Here is a 19,224-nt window from a genome sequence, read left to right as displayed (position 1 = left end):
CGTCGTAGTATCCGAGCTGGAAGCGTGTCTTTGTGTCTGGAGTGTCGAAATGTGGCAGATGGCATGTGCCGTGAGCCCTTCGGCGGTCACTATGATAGCATATAATCTGGAAGTTTAAATTTTTAGACTTGATTGATATCAATGGTAGATCGTGTCCTTGCGCTTCCACATATAACAGTGGAAACAGTTATCATCTGTGCCGGTGCCTCCGCTTCATTTTCAGACTAAACGCCGAACGCAACAGCCGCGTCACATCAGGCAGGAGCTTTGCGCCGATCCTAACTCTCGTGCATGCTTATTCATGCGAACGACAATTAAAATTTGGAGTCAGATAGCTCGGAGCTACAGACACGCTAGAAGAATTCTTCCAAGTGATACTGTGTAGAAGCACGGCTGCCTCTACAGCTCGGAGCTACAGACACGCTAGAAGAATTCTTCCAAGTGATACTGTGTAGAAGCACGGCTGCCTCTTACTTTTCAATACAAATATACCCAGTTACTGCAGTCAACAAAAAGGTAATTATTCAATTGTAGTTAATTCGGCTACTGACAGGGATAAGTGTCATCTCAGTTTGTATGTCGCTGACATCATAACTTATTTTGCCAGATGCTTTCGCGTGCCTCCCAGTGCCTAATTTTAAGAAAACCGTAAAGCTAAATTTGGAACATCTCGTATATACATGAGCACTGTAACATATCTAAGCAATCCCTTAAACTGGACATTTCTGCACTTGAGATTTCTTCAATAAACCCTTACTCTACATCATTTAGCAAACAGGGACCAATCTGCGCCAAACTATTATCGAAATCAGCTAAAATATAACATCAATAAAAGCAAGCAAACCTATTAAAAGGGAAGCACGTTTTATCGAACTCGGGGTAAATTCTAGTAACGAATATATACTAAATAACGAACGCTCAAAGGAACCGGACCGACAAGTTTAGCTACAAGCAAATAAAGGCGTTTAGGGGAACCAGAAATGGGCTTCAGTGTGATTCATGGCGTATTTTTTCATTAGAGGAAGCACGAAAAAGACAGTTGTCAACTCCTGTTTGTATCTTCTTCGTCCTTCGTCAATTGTGACCGTTGCATAAAAAATACATCATGAACGCTTACCAACTATTAATTCAATTTGCTTGATCTTCCTACTCGCCAGTAACTTGGGTATCTGCAAAATCTGCAAAGCAAAATGTTCCTTTTCCCCGCCATTTAATTAAGAACGAAAGATGAAAACGGCGAATCCTAACAGAATTTCATTTCACGAGAAAAGAAGGCCGAAAACATGTCAGTGAATTAATCCCTAAAATCCACAATTAAATAAAATTACGCTTCGTGCAGTAACACCCTCTGATAACACTACATGTAATATAGAAAACGCAGAGAGTGCATAGAACACCCCTGGACAGCTTACAAAATGAATAATGAATAAATGGATGCAATGCCGCCAATATGCTATCAAATATGTCTGTTAACAGAACTAATAATGCCGCGTGAGAAACGCTGAAACCACGTAAGCAAAATATTGGACGACGCTTAAGCTTCACGTTTAAGAGTGGAAGTCTTTAACGTTATCTTCCGCGTTCGCATCGTCTTCTCATACCCTTCTTATGCAGATCGGTCACGCAGCAACCTAGTTCTCATGACGCAATTAACACTTCTTTATTTCTCCACAGTGAGACTTCGTCCTCATTGTTCTTTTCTGTTTTCTGACACATCAACTTCACATTCTACAGCACTACTTCACTGTTCTCTACAGATTACAAAGTTTCTTGCTCACCTGTTTCCTTCGGTGTTCACGCGCATTGAGTACCTCACTCACTACGCACACATACTCACACACACCATACTTTGGCACTGTCACTCATAGTAATCGAGGCCGTTGCAAATTCCTTCATATCTCTCTTCTGTTCCAAGACATACCTGAACGACAGTTGTCCGCCCTCTCGCAGAGCACTGTCATCAAACGCAATGATTGGGAGGGTGTCGGGCGGGCCGTATCAGCGTCAGCGGAGGAACCCCCCCCCCCCCCCCTCCATTCATCAATCCTGACCATCCTCTGGTCTTTCTCGCATTCTTTCTTCTTGCACCTCTTCGACTTGCTGCTCTTTTATCGGCTTCTTCACCCCTACCACAAAACGCATCGCCTTATAGTCCTTGAATATGCAACCACCGTGCTTCTTCAACGGCGTCCTAAATATTAAAAGCGAAATGTATGCACGCATTCGGTTGGTTGAACTTGCCTTCATAGGGGCTGTCATCTCCAAACCAACCCGCAAGTTCAGCAGCTCGGGAAACTTCCTGGATACCCAAGCTAACTGATTAGTGTCTCGCGCAATTGCCAGCTCCTTCTTCCTAATCCAGGGCTGCAGCTCGTTGACGACTAGGTCTGCCACAAACTTGCCCATACTGGTGAGCCTGTTGAACAAGGAAGACGTCCTCCACCGGCACCTCTCGGTTAGCGTACATGGCCACACCAGCAGCACTGTCGTCGATCGAAGCGCTTAGCCACGCTGATGTTGCTATACCCATCCACTGTGTAAGGGGCTTTCGGGTCCATCCTTATCTCGGTGAAATACAGTACGAAAGTCTGTGCGATAACAATGTCCTGCGACGTCGGCACAGTGTGCACCCAGGGAGCGCACGCTCACATAGCTGATGGTGACGAAGTTGCACTTGGCAGTGGTGTTTTTTAGACGATGCTTGGACAGTCTCCAGTTTTCGTCGCCAAAAGGGCGATCCGGATTGCCCTTGGCATGATAGAACCAATGGTTGTTGGTGCTGCAGGCGCAACCCGCAGATGGTGGTAACCATGCTCAATTTGACTTATACGAGCATCTGGTTCTGTAAATTTGAGTAATCGACCACCAACTCATCCTGTGTGCCAGCCTGCAACGTATGGATGGTTATAACGCTCGCCTGGGCCACGGAAAATAGCTTGTACCTGACGGTTACGTGACCCAGCCCTTTTCCTTCACGTAGCGTCCGATGGTGATTAGTTCGATGAGAATCCAGTTATCACACGACGCTCGGTCTTCTCTGACATCTCGCAGGAGCATTTTCACGGTTGTGTCAACGCTGATGGGCACGTTTACAATCAGTCTCTCGATGCCAAAATGGCCGCTGTCCCGTTGCTGCAACCTCCAATTCAGCATAAAGGGGATCCGCGGTGACACAAGTCGCTCGCTCATGGCATCAACATTTGGTAAGTGCGCTGACTTAGGTGCGTAAGCGTTTCGGAAGCATGTTTCACGCAGTCATGTGCTGGCTGAGCCTCTGCCATCCTCGATGCTCCGACTCAGCTCGCCGTCTCGATCGCTTGGCTTCAGCCTACCTGACTAAGATCTGCGGAATCATTCTGTCGCTGCTGTCACCTCACTTCGGCTGCGCGGGCACATAATTTGGTGTCTTCACTCCGCCTCTGATGCTTGACTTCGATGTCCAGTCCACGATACTCGGGTAATTGGCCGTAATCCTGCCGCTTGGCCTCTGCCTCCGTCGCTTTATACTCCGGATCCTCAACCCGCTTTAGGCCTATCGCTTCTGCGCGTTTAACTTTCGTCACAGGCTTCGCAGTTTTACTATTATGTCGCCGAACTCGTCCGAGTAGGAGCAGACATAGATGCGTCATCGTAGATGACGACTCAGAAAAGCGTCCCGCACTAGTAGGCAGAACTGCATCCATCGTATAGCGCATTCTGTCCCGCTGGCCTGGCGGCTGCCCCGCGGGTGGGTACGCATCCTCCGCAGACGAATACAGATGGAAACTTTCCCCTCCTCCTGACAAAAGAGCCTCAATGTTCGACTGTCACGTGACTGCGTGGCGGCACACTTGGCGGCGCAGCCGCAGATTTATACTACTCCCTCTCCCCCTCCGACACAGGTGGTCACGCATTGGCGTAGACACAACATGAGGCGTCTAGAGAACGACACAACGTGACTCGCATTTGTGACTACCCGATCGATTGATCGGGATTCCCACGTAACAATGCCAGCGACACCGGGCTTTTCGCGGCATGAACTCCTTAACGCTATCACGTTAAAATTCTACAGCTAACTCATGTAGGCTGCACGTCTACAGTAGCGGCGGCAAACATGCCGTGCTGGCACAGCGGCATTCGATGCTGTAGAAGGTCGGTAGTGCGAGACGTATCTAGGTTCAAAGGCTGCTCCAAATCGGTTGGCAGCTATGCCGGTGTGCCGTACAACCGACTTGGGAACTGGCGACCGCAAACTGCAAGGCGCCAGTGAGCGCTCCTCGTAGAGCTGGCAGTTGCAGTGCGTCGCCTACATCGGTAATGCGAATATAAGCTGCACTCGTATTTTCAAAAAATGAACGTTCACTATAACAAAGCGGTACGTCAATTGTGCATTTGTGAACACCCTGGCCCATTGATAAACGTTTAGCGCCAACGACAGCTGCGATTTAACCTCAACTGCAGTAGACGCGTCTTCTGACCATTAACTGGTTAGGGCAAACTCGTCCTCATCGCAGCCCAAGGTACCGCGAATATCAGCGTACTACTAGCTTAGTGTGAAATTATTCTGAGAAGGTAAAGTGGCAATAACAGAAAGAAAATACGGCAGCTTGCGAGCGTCGGTGTCTCCAACTTCGAGTACCCTTCCTACAGCTTCGCAGCAAAACGAATAAGTTACGGTGACACGTTTTACTTCGTGAACTCAGGTTATGCGCAAGCGTATGAGCGCCATTTCTATATAATTACAATATCAATTATATGCACACTCCAGGCGCATTTGTACTGTCGTGGTCGCCTCGAAGTTCTGCATAAAATCTAAGGGCGATGACATCGTCCCTGCGCGCGGTATGCTGCACTTGCGAGTAAAAGTTTGCGATGGTGAGCCTACGATTGTGGCTGAATCTCACGTATGCAAAACATAAAGCGGTGAGACAGTGCATTGTCTTTCGTCGCGCGCATGGTCCCGGGGGGAGGGGAGGTAGGCTAGTTTCCTGATGCCACGCGAAGCCGGCGTCTTTTGCCTGACTTATTCAGCTTGTACCCGGGGCTTGTCGACGTCTCGGGGGTTCGGTTGACTGGGGGTCGGACTGGCGCCGCTTGTGTTGCAGGTCCGTCCTGCTCGCTCGGCGCTCGGCCACTCGAACATGAGACGAACCCGGTACCTCCATAGCGCTCACACAACCCGTAGCAACTGGTAGAGGAGGTCAACCCGGCGGGCCTGCGCCTACTTTCCTCTTACGCAGCACTTCACCTTTGTTTCTCCATCTCCCTTCCTTCAACGTTACCTACACCCTCCTCTACGTGGCGTTACCTTGCCGCGCGCTCTGCGCGCTCCTTCTTATTTTCCCCGGCGCAAGATTCTCTTCACCTTCAGGCACCTTCCTCCTTCGCTTCCGTGGCTGCTTCAAATATACATTCGTCGATTTCACTAGCTGGCCACTCACGCTTGCGTGTAAAAGACCTAGCCAATCGATCATCGGTGGTCGGGCTGCTGGCGACGCCAAAACGTTGTCATGCCGTACGACATACGGCCGCCGCAGACAGCAAACTAGCACAGGAGCCTTAATTGTGATCGGGAACAGAAGGCAGAGCTTGTCCTCTGCATTCGCAGTGGTGTCATTTAATCATTCAGTGTAACACCCTTGACGTTGTTTTCCGCGGCAGGTAAAAGGAAAACTGAATATGGCTATATATATCGATAAATAAAACTCATTCTGACGTTTTATTTAGCATGAAACGGTCAACTGGCATACTATTGCTCACAGAAAAAGCTAGTTCTAGTAAAAAAACATAGCTAAGTAAGCTTGACAGTGTTCCACGGTACAATTCAATGCTATTTCTTGCTGTCATGTCACAGGTCTTGATACTGGACGAACCAACGGCGGCTCTAGATCCCGAGACACGGCGAACTATATGGTCCCTCATAAATGAGCTTCGTGGCAAAGCAAGCATACTGCTTTCCACGCACGACATGGAAGAGGCCGATGTTTTGGGCGACCGGATCATCGTGATGTACAGCGGCAGTGTCGTCTGCTGGGGTTCGCCGAGCTTCCTCAAGAACGCCTGTGGTGAGTTGCCGTTTTAGCAAAGACTCGCAGCTAAAAAACTGTCCGTTCTCAAATGGTTCTCTCTTGTAGACGACGACAAGTAATAATACCGTAATTATAGCAAGGGTATCAGGCCAACGTTGATGTCTTTCCCCCCAAAAATATTTTTCAACAAGCCCACAGGTTTCAAAGACATTTTAATAAAAGCGCACTCACAAGAAACGCTAAATTGGTTGAGGCCGCTAAATTTATCTTCGAACACGCTATATTATTCATTTTGCGATAATACATTAATTTAGGCAAATCAATTTTGTGGAAGCCTGCAACGTCGAGAAACCCATATGTTTGTTTCCTTTAGTTCGGTTTGCAGCAGTTAGGCGGACGACAATTTTCTCTTTCATTACCTTTCTCCCCTTTGTGGGTTTCCACACCACTGATTTGCCATATTCAGTGGTGTGTTTGAAGCTGTCGACTAATTTGTCCTCGCGCAGACATGGGCTAAATGGCTTAGATGATAGAGTGACCCCCCTAAAAGGCGTCCTGGCATGGGGAGCGATCCCAAGACTTGCTTTCCAAATGCCAAGCTTCATCTCTGAAAACACTCAGTGGGTTTCCTTTGTAGCTCCGGGCTAGGGCGGGGTGTACGTCAATGTTTCATTTCATGTTGAACATTGAAAAAGATGACGATCAGTTCTACTTCGAAAACTTCACACCGTCTAGGCTCTACATCTACACCTACAATTTCGCACCGCAACCTCAGCGCCGGTACGTCAACGTGATGTCTCGGATTTCAGTTTTCTTTCTTTCTTTTATTTGGGCAACGTTGCATTAGTGAAAGTTCCGCAAACTTGGCATGTTGAACTTCTTGCCTCTTTAGAATACAGTGTAGTCCATTTTTAGCGATAGACCATTAACAAGGCCTTAGCAGGCGCCTTCATATTCAAGACGTCACGATGAGCTAGTACGAGAACGTTACAGAGACACAAAAAGCAAATACCATGTCGACGTGGACTGTTTAAATACCATTCCAAAAACCTCGCAACGCTTGTTTTGTGCCAAGAAAATAGTTTACGAGAAAACTGTATCTGAGGGGTCCGAATACCTTTATCACAATTGAAGTATCCCGCCACCCAAACCGGGGAGTGGTGACGTTGCATACGCCATCACCGCGCCTTGCTGCCGTCTGTGAGGAAAACGGCGCCCGACAGACGGCGTTACCGAGCCAAGACAGAGCAGTGGATTAGCCGCTGCAGCTGCTTTTTGGTCAAGTGCCGTAGACCGTTCGGACATCCGGCGACATCACATGGAACTTGAATTCGCGGCTACTTGCAGTTTGTGCGAGTTTCGCGAGCCAGCAAAATCACAGCAGCACTGCGCGATAACGAAATTACTGAAACGCGAAAGCGTGGGCGGCGCGGCGGCGGGCAAAAACGAAACCTTTCGGCCTCCCGCGTCGTCGTTAAGGGCAATTTCAATGACTTCATTGTTTCTAAAAATGAAATAGAACTGGACAGGATTAATTGGAGATCGCAAATAGATGCCTTCGTCCTGCAGTGGACATAAAATAGGATGATGATGATGAAGCATTTTATTTCGAGGTATGTTGCAATACTAGGATGTTTTTTTTGCAAAGAGTGGTTGATTACTACAGACAGAATTCGACTGAGGAGTGCTTTCGTCATCGGGAAAGTAAATTAATGTCTCGGAAGAGTCTCTAATCATGTCCTGCATTTGCCGAAATTTCTAGGTTATTAAGGCTCTGTGTCCGATAATGAGCACGTACCAGGGGTGGCCTGGGTACGTGCCTGGTATTTTTCGTTTGAGAGCTTTGACTGTCGTCAGCTTTCGCTGCCATTCCATCTTCACAGAGTGGAATCGTTGTCAATTATTTCACTTCTTTTGAATGGCGGTAGTTAACGGCACCTCCTGGGGTGTGGAGGCCAGTTTTCTCATCGATTCGACGCCCACGTGATTAACTCAAGATGAATGCAGTTGTCACCATCTATTGCAGCAGGCAGGGCGTAGTTTATTGCTTTAATTATAACATTTTATTTTGTTTTAAATGCCCGACACAATTTTTATGTCACCATCTATTCAACGATCACGCGAATTGCAGTTGCTTCGTTAGTTCAACCTTCTTTGTTTAGACTGCTCCAGGGGCGAGGAAAGAGGTTCGGTTCATAGTCAGCTGGTCTGTATGCTCGTGGAACGAGTTGTGGCCTGAGAAAACGCCCCTTTTTATTTTGCTTCATTATTTGCTCGAGTGACGGCTCGCCACGAGGCTGAAATATCCTTGGAACCATATACCCGTGATTTAGGTTATATAAGGTGGAAAATAAAATATTGCGAAACAGCGTCCATCATCAGACCCGGCAATAACCTTTCAAGCCATAAGCAGTATAACTGTAACCCGTTACTTCGCCTGGGTTTTCCTTAATTGTATAGCACTTTTCGTGCGAAACTGGCAACTGGAAACAAGAGCCTCAAAGAGATGAGAGATTAAGCGATCTGCTAAGGGAGAAAGCCAAGGCAACAGCCAAACAGGGAGGAAAAGCGAAAATCGTTTGTGAAAATATTCATGGATCAACATCTTTTTATTTAAAAAGGAAGTAGACAATACGGCGCCGGAAGTGGTGATTACTTCCGTGTGTTTTTAATGACGTTTTGAATCCCTGATGTGCTGTGCTGTGGGGGTGTTTTTCTAAGCTTCCGCGGTGGGCGCAGTACGTCTAGAACCGCAGCGTCCTGCGCTATACGGGGTTGTACGGGACTGGTGATCACGCATCGTTACGCAACTTCCCCAAATAACAACACGAGTCGGTTTTGGCACATGGTAGGGCAGTAAACGAGGGAACCCAAAGAACTTTGATTGTTTCGCAAATATGCATCTTTCTATACTTCTTCCAGAGCTAATTCATAAAACTCTATTAGAAATCTTTATTTTGCACTTTCGCTCGTTAACTTGTTCTTGGCAAGATACTTCCTGCGCATCTTTCATGCGCGAGTACATTTGATGCGGTTCTTTGTGAGATACGCCTGTGAGATACACGTTATTTTAATTCTCTTTTGTGGGTTTACGCGCCATTATGGCGAATGGTAGACATTATTCACATTTGTACTAGTGAATGTACCTTCCCCCTCATTTGCATAGAAAAGTTCCGTTAGGGCCCCCCTCGAAAAAGAAATCCTGCGTACGTGCCTGCCGATAATATTGACGCCTTAGATATCCTCGAGTTGTATTCTATCACTTTATCTTGACTTAATATTTGCCTTTAGTGTCCCTTGAAGGCAGCGCCACCATCTAGCATTCTTTCTTGCACCTTTTTTCTTGCTTCCCCCGCCCATTCTCTAGCTAAGGTAGCAGAAAGATAAGATAGGGTACTTAGAAGGGTAGTATAGAAGAGCAATTTACTAATACAGGTGAAATCATATGTCTCTTTATTCTCCCTTTCCATAAAGTGACCTAATCTTACAGAATATGATTGTATATTTATTCTATTGTAAAGCAAGTTTTTTTCACGATTATCGTTGCTTGAACTCAACCCTCGCCTTACGTTCAAATAATGGCAAAATTTACTATTTCAAAACAAATACTCTAGTTTCTCTTGTTTTTAACCTTGCATTGGCAACGTTACCTTTACGTCTCGATCCAATCTATAGACAAGTCGACCGAGATAAAAATTTTGCTCTTTCTTGGAATCGATGCCGTTTTCCCTGTGCTTGTGCCTGGTGTTACATTTAGGGTGTTTCGTTACCCTGCGGCTTCTCGCACTTCGGCTATGTTCATTCGTATCATGGGAGGAAGAAAAGTCTGAGGAGGGGCTATGACGTCACTTTTTGTAAAGGTAAGTGGCGCCGAAGGTCTCAGGTATTACGTTTGCACGTTAAGTGAAGGTTCATGGAAACAAAGTTCCGCGGTGCCGAACAGTAAGCGCGTATGCGTGCGGCTGGCGCGTTGACCGGGCCTACGTGCTCACAGGCGTACGTTCTTCTTCGAGCATTGTTCACTCTTGCACCACATCTTCCAACCTTCACTTCCCTACGCCCCTCCAGCACATAACTTTGATTACAGCAGCAAAGGGGCTTGGTCCCTTTATTACTCACAGAAGACGCTTCTTTCCCGCCCTTCCACATGGTTGTTTTATGTGCCACAAGTTCATCGTCCGCTGTCAAAAGCAGCAATACTGCACACCTGTCACTGACGTACAAGGTGTCTAGCGTACATTATCTGAAGCACATGCCGGGTCCGTGCCGGGTTGGAAACCCGGCACGGTCGAAGAAGTAAAAAGGACTGGAAGAAGCAAAAAGCGTCTCACGCTTTTTACTTCTTCCAGTCCCTCCTGGCCAGGACAACAGCTGGGAGATCACAATCTAGAAAACACAGCGAAACAAAACACGGAAACTAACGCAATGCTGCACACACGACGCCTTTTTTATGGTGCTAAACCCACGGTTCAACACGTATGAGCGCACACAACCATAACAAAGCCGCCATTGTGGTCCGAGAACATGGCCGCTACCGCAAAAGAAAAAAGAAAAAAAGGAGAAAATACCATGTGTCTTCCTGTACACTTTTCTCGTACAATGCGGATAGGCACTACCTCCTTAAAGCTTCAGGTCCGCGCGCTATGAAAGTGACGTCACATCCAGTAGGTGGATGGCCGCGTCGCTCGCTTCCACCACCGCGCTTGGTGTCGCTTTTTTAGGATGGTTTAGTCCCTCTCTATCGACCGCTGTATCCAGCGCGAGTGTGACCGCTATAGACGCCTGAAAAGAAAAAAAGGTAGGCATGCGCTCATTCATAAAGAAAGGCCGAACCTTCTGGAAAAGAGCTAGGGGCCTGGTAAGCTGCAGTGCACTTTTCAAAGAAGTAAGGCCGACGAAGTACTCTGGGTGAGTGAATAAGTGCGATACAAAATGCGGGGCAACTTCTGCAGTACAGTTGTTCGGCCGGCTTCTGCTTCATCGGCGCGCGCCACGTGAATTCGCGATGATGGAGGCAGCCCCAGCAGCTCATCACCTTCATGCAACTTGTATAATAGTACCCACTGCAGCTTTCTAAGCTTGTTGTTCCCACGAGGCTGTTTATTATGTGCTAAAATTCCAGAATTAAGTGAAATTTGGAGTCGTTAACAAAACACAAATGTCGGTTTTTGGGCATTCAAAGGCCCCATAAACAAATACAAACACAATATTAAAATACAGACAGTGAAAAACTAATAAAGCACCAAGGTAACAAAATTGAACTGCCAGTTAGCAGCCACAGACTTGTAGAACAGACATACCCTTTAAATATCAAGACATAAAGAAATTCTACTCATGAACACACTTTGGAGCATGTCACCTATACAGGAAGAACAGGTCACCGCAACAAACATCTTCAAGGTAATGAAGCAACGCACAGCTGTCAGCAATGCAAGCCACCCTCTGTGTGTGCGTGATTCGTTAAGTAGTAAAGCAATCATGGTTCGCAGTCAATAAATACACAAAACTTCGAGCAATATACAGATTAAGCACAAGACATATTGTTGAAGATAGCTGCCAGCCACTAGTATTAGGAACTTGGTTCCTGTCGAAAATAGGGCACTGCGAAAACAAAGCAAAGCAATAAAGAGTCCACATACAAGCAAGCAAATGCACAGTGAAATACAAGCAACAACTGACTGGCGATGCATTAAACTGCAATTATAAATTTATTCAAGAAACAGAAGAACTACAGCAAAATGCAGAAGAGAGCGGAAAGCCATGAAAATGACCTAACTTTTGGACAGGACAGTTAGCTTTCTTTTTTTTTCGACTCCGCATTATGAGATGACGCTGCCAGAAGATCGTTTTTACTTTTGCACATCTTATTTCAAAGGATGTCCTATGCTGAATGCAGCAATGGGTCCAGGACTTGTTCAAGTCTATGGCCATTCAGGCATGTGTCAAAGCCTTGAAATTCTGGTAAGACCTCTGTTGTTAAGTGTATCAGAGCATTTCGCTGGTCTTCTAACTTCAAGAACCTAAGGCAGTGTTCCTTAAATAGAAGTTGTTCTATTACTACATTCGCATACATCACAGCATTTACATCAACTGGTGCTGGAAAACGAACACGACCCTTATTAAGGGCGTCAATGAGGTTATTTTCTTCATAAGATTCCTCCACTTTCCTAGCCACTACAAGGTTTCCTTTACATTGTTCACACTTCAGTGCCTTACAAGCAGCATGAGCACAATACCCAACTACATATGTGATCACTGGGATTTTGGAAGGCAAAGCATCCAGGTCAGAATCTGTGACTTAAAAGCTGAAGGCGTTATCAAAGTTCTGCTTTTGTCGTGTGCTCGGTTGAGGAAGCCTGAGTTCCTCAGTTGGTAGAACTGGCAGCGAATTTTGCAAACAAAGTTCTGCCTCACACTAGTGCACTTGTCGAATAGAAACATGGTACTGGCCACCCGCAAGTTCTCTATATTGACCGAACTTCGCCTCGAGTGGATTGGTCTGAACTTTTCCTAGAAGCACGTAGCGTATTTAAAGTTCCTCAAGCCAGTATCGAGAGAATTCCATAAGCCCACAGGACGTCAGACGCAAGGCATTTACCGTCTCACGTGTGAAAACGCCATTGTCAAAACGTAGTGCAATCTATATGTCTAGCCACTCCGCAAATGTCTCAAGAAATGTCATGTTTTTTTTTCATTTTTCATTGCTTTCACTGGCTCTTGAAAAGGGTCATGTTATTGGAAAACCTTCGAGAGGGTATCGATATTTACCACTGCCCACAAGCCAACGATAATGTTGATAAAGTTCGCAGGTTCCTGCTCGTCTTTCAATATCATTCGCATGCGCCAGAAACCATTCTGCAGGAAATTGATTGAATACTTGTAGTGCAATCTGCACATTTCGCCGCTCTAACGTTGACGGATGCAAAGCTTTTAAGGTGAACTGGTGGCCATACTTTAGCAAACACCCTTCTTCCAGTTTGTATAGTCTGCGCAGTGCTTCAAACGAAGCCCACATGATATAACCACTGTCAATTGTATAACTAGCAATCTCAAACTTCGGGTAATAGAAATTAGTGCCATGATTTTTTTTTAGTTTATGCGATTATTCCGCACAGTTTCAAGAAATGGACTGTGACAACAATGTAAAATCGGGGTCTCGTCGGGTCGCAGGGATGTGGCTACACAAACTGCAGCTTTGAAGGACTACAAAAGCTTCACATTGTATTTCTATTGATAGCATTGTTGTCAGTAACAGTACACACGACTTTTAACCCGTGCGACTCCAAACCACTCACGACGTTTAGGGTGACGTTATGCAACATAGCAGCGTCAATGGTTTTAACAGGAAGGATGTGAGCGACCTCTTTAAAAGATGAAACCAAACTTTGTAACATAGCCAACTGCGAACTGTAACTGCAACTCCGAAGATGGGCCGTCGTGGCAGCGTCAGACAAGGTAAAGGCATCTCCGAAAGCATTGCCACCCTTGCAATTTAAGAATGGTTTCAAGTGAATTTCATCAAGCATAAAATCAGTATGCGCTCGTGAGGCTGGAGGCACTTCACGCGCTTTCATCCATCTCTCCTTGCGGTGACAGCTGACATGATGCACAAAGCTTTCTGATGGTTGCAGGATGAGGAAGTGTAAGAACATCTGCGTGTCGCAGGAATTTGCACGCGTGTAGCGATATTGTAAAAGAAGGCTAGCATTAACCATCAAATGTGGTGAATATCTGGGCATTTTCATTGTGACTATTGATGGCATACAGTTATGTTCATACTGTCACTGATCCCAACAGAAGCTTCAGTGCTTGGCGTGGTGCCTCTGGTTAGCAACAGGAACATTACACTCAAAGAAGTATACAGTACTGACCACTTTTCTGGCAACGATGATGCCTGCAGACACGCCTGCAGCTCTGTTAATGTCTGGAACAGATACATGCCAACTTCCGTCCTATGTGACGAGAATGAATTCGCCAATGCATTTGCAAGGTGGGAGGAGTCCAACCGCTGCAGTCGATCTTCTGCCTCCTCTCTTGTTTTGGAACACTCTGGTGCGGACAAGTATGATGGGCAGTCCTTGAATATTGAAGGCACAGCACTAGAGTCCAGTCGTGGTACCGGCAAAGTTGTCTGGATAACATTCCCAGTCCTTTGGTCATGATATACAAACTTCTTTATAACAAAGCTCTCATGGAAGTGTAGCCCACAGACCTGTAAAAACGAAAACAGGGGACAGTGTCACAAAATGATGTAATAGTGTTTCCAAAAGGATTTTATTCATATTATGTATATGTGCTCAAGGTAGTATTTCTAGTACGGGCCGATTAGATTCTTTCTAGATGCAAGAACAGGCTCAAGGAACACTTTTCACAGAAAACACGTGCTCCTCAGTTAGCGTGTGCTAAAAATTCGAAAAGGCATGCTTCTATTTCACAATTATTCTTGTCGTTAAACTCGGCAAGATGATTCCGCGAAAATCATAGCGGCTGCAGAGCATGGAAGAACGTAGAACAGGCAGATTAAGCAAATGAACTATAATATCAAATCTAAATGTTACGACGGGTCAAGTTAACACCGAATTGATCGAATGAGGAGAGCCGAAAGCATCGCCAACGAAGCCTAGTGTCACCAACTGCATAAATCAATGGCCATGCGTCTGGTTTCGAGCAACAAAGCTTTGAATCCGCTTCCGTGACCAATCTACTTTTCCTGCCGATAGCAGAAACAGTTGGGCAGCTCAAAACCTCTGGTATCACTAGCTCGTACATGCTCGAGCAGATCACGGCAAAGAACGTAGTATTTAGTGGTTAGCCTTTTTATTACGGCAAATTGACAGCGTACTTGCATGACAGAATAGAACGGAGATCGCACCGTCTAGAGCAATGTCCGACTGAATAATAGCTTCCCTACAGCTCGAGCCGCAGTGCTATTCCTTCACAACTGCAGAAGAACGAGAGCAGACTAAGCGAAACATTGAGATATCTTGACTGCACTGAACGGCGAGAACTGGCGTTACTTAGAAACCTTTCCTTTGCAAGACATCTTTCATATTTGATTATTAATCTAAAACAATTTGGCAAATATACGACATAAAACTAGTAAAACCCAACTCTGCCTGCTTTACGCCACCTCTGTGCGAAATCTGAAGGTGACTCTTTTTGTCGGTCAGCCATAGGAAGCATTCTAAGAGTCCTTGCAACGCCTCGTCCGTTTCAGCGATGTAACGGATTGTAGGTCTAACGCTCAATGTGTTTGCACTGACAATGAACAATGCGCACTGTAAAATCGCGCACGAAGGTACACAACAAGCTAAATACAGCAATATTTACCCTTGAAGAAGCTGTAACTTGGTAGTAGTTGCGTGGTATGGCACGCAGCAACTTATTTCGCTGGGCGTCGTCCTTCGGAAATGAGAAGAATTGAACTTTCGAGTCTTCATCGTAGTTTTCCCGGTATTTCGGCACGCATCACTTGTACGGCATGCTGATAGCCACAATTCACGGCTTAAGCACCACCACGCACGTTGATCATGCGCAGGAACGCACAACCAGTACATAAACACAAAACCATGCCAAAACAATGCCTGCAACGTCGGGCTGGTTGCTGCTGGTCCAGCGCGGGCACTGCGGCGCCGAGTACAGGGTTCGCTTCGTTCGCTCTCTCGCGCGCACCTACCGGAGGCGATCGCCTACCGGATGTGACGTTTCTCACGTGACATCTGGTGGCACGCAGGCTTGAAGTTTTTCTAGGAGGCGTTGGGACGGGACACGGCCTCTCCTCAGCCTTTTCCTTTCACCATGATTCGCAACGCTATAGCGACGCAAAGCGTTCTGCACGACGGCTGCTACGAGAGACGAGTAATTTTAATCGCCGAGGTGCCAGGAAACTCCGCCACGACTCGGCAGTTAAACGTCAATGTTTTGACGAATCTCGCATGGTGACGCCAATGGAAGGTCCTTTATAAAAGCGGGGCCGGTCGGAAGGGCCTCGTAGTGAGTGGCCTTGTACTGCCCGAGAATGAAACGGTTGTGCGGTCTTTCAAAAAGTACTTAATCTTAAACGAGCTCGACGGTACGCATGACTTTCTTCTCGGGCGGTTACTTTAGGAGAGTTTCGCTTTGGGGAGACTTGGCTTGTTTCAGCAACAAACCCCTCGAAGTATACGGCTGACAGCGCTCTTGGCGCTGATGACGAGCTTGGCACAGCGCCAGAAACATTTGTAGGTGACGCTTTCGCTGCCGAGACACTCGAAATTTCGCGAAAGGGAAACTGACTCAAAATGATCGCCCGAGAAAAATGCAAGGAAAGCTGTGTCTCCCCCTGAGACAACAACTGTTTTCCGAATTGGTTCCTTGAATAAGCTTACCATTTTTTTCCCGTTCATCTCGCTTTACATTCGATGTTTTATTTTTATTTTCTTCTTTTTTTTGCATGGGCTGATAAGTTGTTTCGCGCGCTGCAATTGTGGTTGCCTTACATTCGAGTAAATACAGTACATGTCCTGATGATTTTCATAACCATTTCCTTTTGGCATTTTGTATTTCAGAAATAAATTTTGCAGGTTACAACGCTTGTGCATGGCTTGCAGCAAAACACCTTTTCAGAAAGACACAAGGATACAAAGACACAAAGGTCACTGGCTAAATCAAAAGTTTATTAGCGTTTCAAAGTGAATTGCCATTTTAACTAAATATAACATTTGATTTTATCAATGACCACAAGCCTTTGCGTATGTTGTCATTATTGCTGGCTGAAGAACACAGTTATTTCGCCAACTCTTCCGCACGTGAACTACAGACAGCATTTTTGTGACTACAATCAAGCGTCTGAAAGACTCCTACAAAATTAAAGAGAATGCGAGGCGGCAGCAAGGATACACTGTGTAAGGGGAACTATATTATTAAGAGAACGTCTTGCCCGTGGGCACAGCACACGCCGCGAGGTGCTGTGCACTTTGTCAAAGCCTTAAGAAACTGGTAATGGCAGAGTGACTAAGCTCAATGGTCCTTAGTATGGCTCCTTTCTCTCACGTTCCTTTTTCGCTCTCATGAATACGTCATACGCACGAAATCTTTGATGACTGCTGAACGCTTTATAAATTAGATAGGCACACTTAAAAACGTCTTTCGCTGCAGGTGTTGGCTACAAGCTGCGGATTCTCAAGGAACGAAATGCCTTCAAATCTGAAGGTGTCCTTGCTGTGGTGAAGAAAGTAGCGCCTCAAGGTGCTATTGCTGAAGAGAAGGAAAATGAAGCAATCATTGCTCTAAACACCATGCGCAGAGACGGCCTTGCGTCTATGTTATTGGAGCTTGAAAATGGAAGCAAGAAGCTAGGTATTAGGAGCATTGGAGTAACGGTGGCCACAATGAAGGACGCGTATGTCAAGTAAGTTCGATGCCTCGAATTGAGTGACCTTTCGTTCGCACTTGGGCATTTACTTATGCCCTAAGTAAACGTCCCTTATGTACGGCCTCAAATGCTGGAAGCGAAATTGTCCTTACGTACGCAAAGCCTTTATTCAATGTTCTTTTTTCCACGATGCATCGCTGCGGTAAATACCAGGATACGCTGTCTCTCCAGCTGTTGCTGCGGCTACGCAATCCTGCCCTTTCCCGCCTTGTTACCTTTGTTATCAAAACCGGAATAAATGGATTACGTCCGATGACCTGCCTATTTTTTTCTCCTGTGGACACGCTAGCCACATATCTCGGGAGTGCGCAGCCGTGAGCCATCCTCCGTAAGAATAAGTTTTCGCGTCGCTCGACGCCTTGAACATAATCTCGGGTGCTATAACGCAAAACTATTCCAAAATGTTTTATTGCAATCTGCTGACGTGAAATTTGCGTAACCACCGACGCAAGCATTAGGCGGTGAGACGCAGGGTTGTTTGAACAGACCAATCACTCTCCTTGTTTATAGGATTCACTTTTGTTTACCTTAAAAACGAATAGCATTACCTACAGTGAGGGGCTTGTGTTTTCTAATTGACTGACAAGAGGCGAGGAGCACGCTCAAGTGAAGAGGGATTCGATTGGGCCGAGCCAGTGCTCTGAAATTCGATAACCGGATGTAGAGGGTGGTGCCGGCGTCTGCGCTTGGTCCGCTTTCTCTTACTTAGCTTGCGATGGCTGGTCGAAAATCGCGGCTTACAACGGAAGGTTAATATTGCCGCTAAAATGGATCCTCAGCAAAGAAGAGTTCGCAGAGCGAGGTTGTAAACGTACCGAAAGTGCTCGAAGACATTACACGGCCATGCAAGAAGTTTCATAATACGCAAATAAACCCATGCTTTCCGGCTAGTGCAAGTAGCCAGTGCCTGAGCGATCGGCGGCAGCGATCTTTTATTCCTTTCGGAGCGGGGCAGCCTGCGGCTATTCAGAAGAAAATTCAGTTTTGTGCGGCATATTAATGTATCTTCAACGCGTACACGTCACTTTCACGTGGGGAATATTCGGTGTTTTGTGACTTAGCGTGACAGGCAGGTGAAGTGGGTGCACCCTGAAAAATTTGGACCAATAGCCGAGGGCTAATTGCGAATAGGCGTTGAATCTGAAATAACTATTTTTCTTTTGTTCGGTCAAATCATGCATAATCAGTAGGCACGTCGTATCAGATGGGAAGCTATCGCGGCTTTCGTGACGTCGCCTGACAGACAGGTGAAGTGGGGGCGGTCCAAAAAAATTTTGACCGATCGCGGAGGGCTGCTTGCAGAATTGGAATAGGAAAGTTTGGAATAGTTTTACGTTATAGCACCCAGCTTTACGTTATAGCGCCCCTGAATCATTTTTCGATCCATGTCGAAGAGCCCAGCACTGACCCCAACCCTCCCAGGCCCTTCTATAGCCCTTCGCCGCCACCTCAATGCTGCCTTTGTCTCGCTGCTCTTACCTTCCTTCCGATCCACTTCGAGAAAATAGACGATGCAGCGTCCATAGGTAACGCTGCATAGCTCACACGTACTAAAAGCACTCTGCCGCCCACTACATGCAGTCGCAATCTTCTTAAAATCCCTGTCGACGGCGTAAACAGAAGATCTTATAAATACAGGCGCAACTGCCAATCATGAGTTCAGACATTTGTTGCCGTCTGTAGAAGGCGTTCACTTCTGCCGGGCCACCTGTCGTGCGCTTTGTGAACGGCATTGTGCTGTGAGCATCCTTGGTAGGTGTTCAGCTAGTGGCAGCATGGTTGATAATCAGACGTCCGTCCCGT

General features: G+C 46.3%; 1 protein-coding gene across 1 annotated transcript in view; it reads left to right on the top strand.

Moving 5' to 3' along the window:
* The window catches only part of LOC142583346 (phospholipid-transporting ATPase ABCA3-like), a 133,777-nt gene extending 116,112 nt beyond the window's left edge, over positions 1 to 17,665 (top strand). Inside the window, exons 7-8 of the mRNA XM_075693766.1 lie at positions 5,834 to 6,044; positions 17,145 to 17,665. Coding sequence (XP_075549881.1) covers positions 5,834 to 6,044; positions 17,145 to 17,401 — 468 coding nt within the window. The 3' untranslated portion in view covers positions 17,402 to 17,665. The remainder of the gene's footprint in view (positions 1 to 5,833; positions 6,045 to 17,144) is intronic.
* The last annotated feature ends 1,559 nt before the right edge of the window (positions 17,666 to 19,224 follow it).

Source organism: Dermacentor variabilis, chromosome 5, assembly GCF_050947875.1.
Source record: "Dermacentor variabilis isolate Ectoservices chromosome 5, ASM5094787v1, whole genome shotgun sequence".
NCBI classification, from domain to species: domain Eukaryota; kingdom Metazoa; phylum Arthropoda; class Arachnida; order Ixodida; family Ixodidae; genus Dermacentor; species Dermacentor variabilis.
This window is presented reverse-complemented; position numbering and strand designations above follow the sequence as displayed.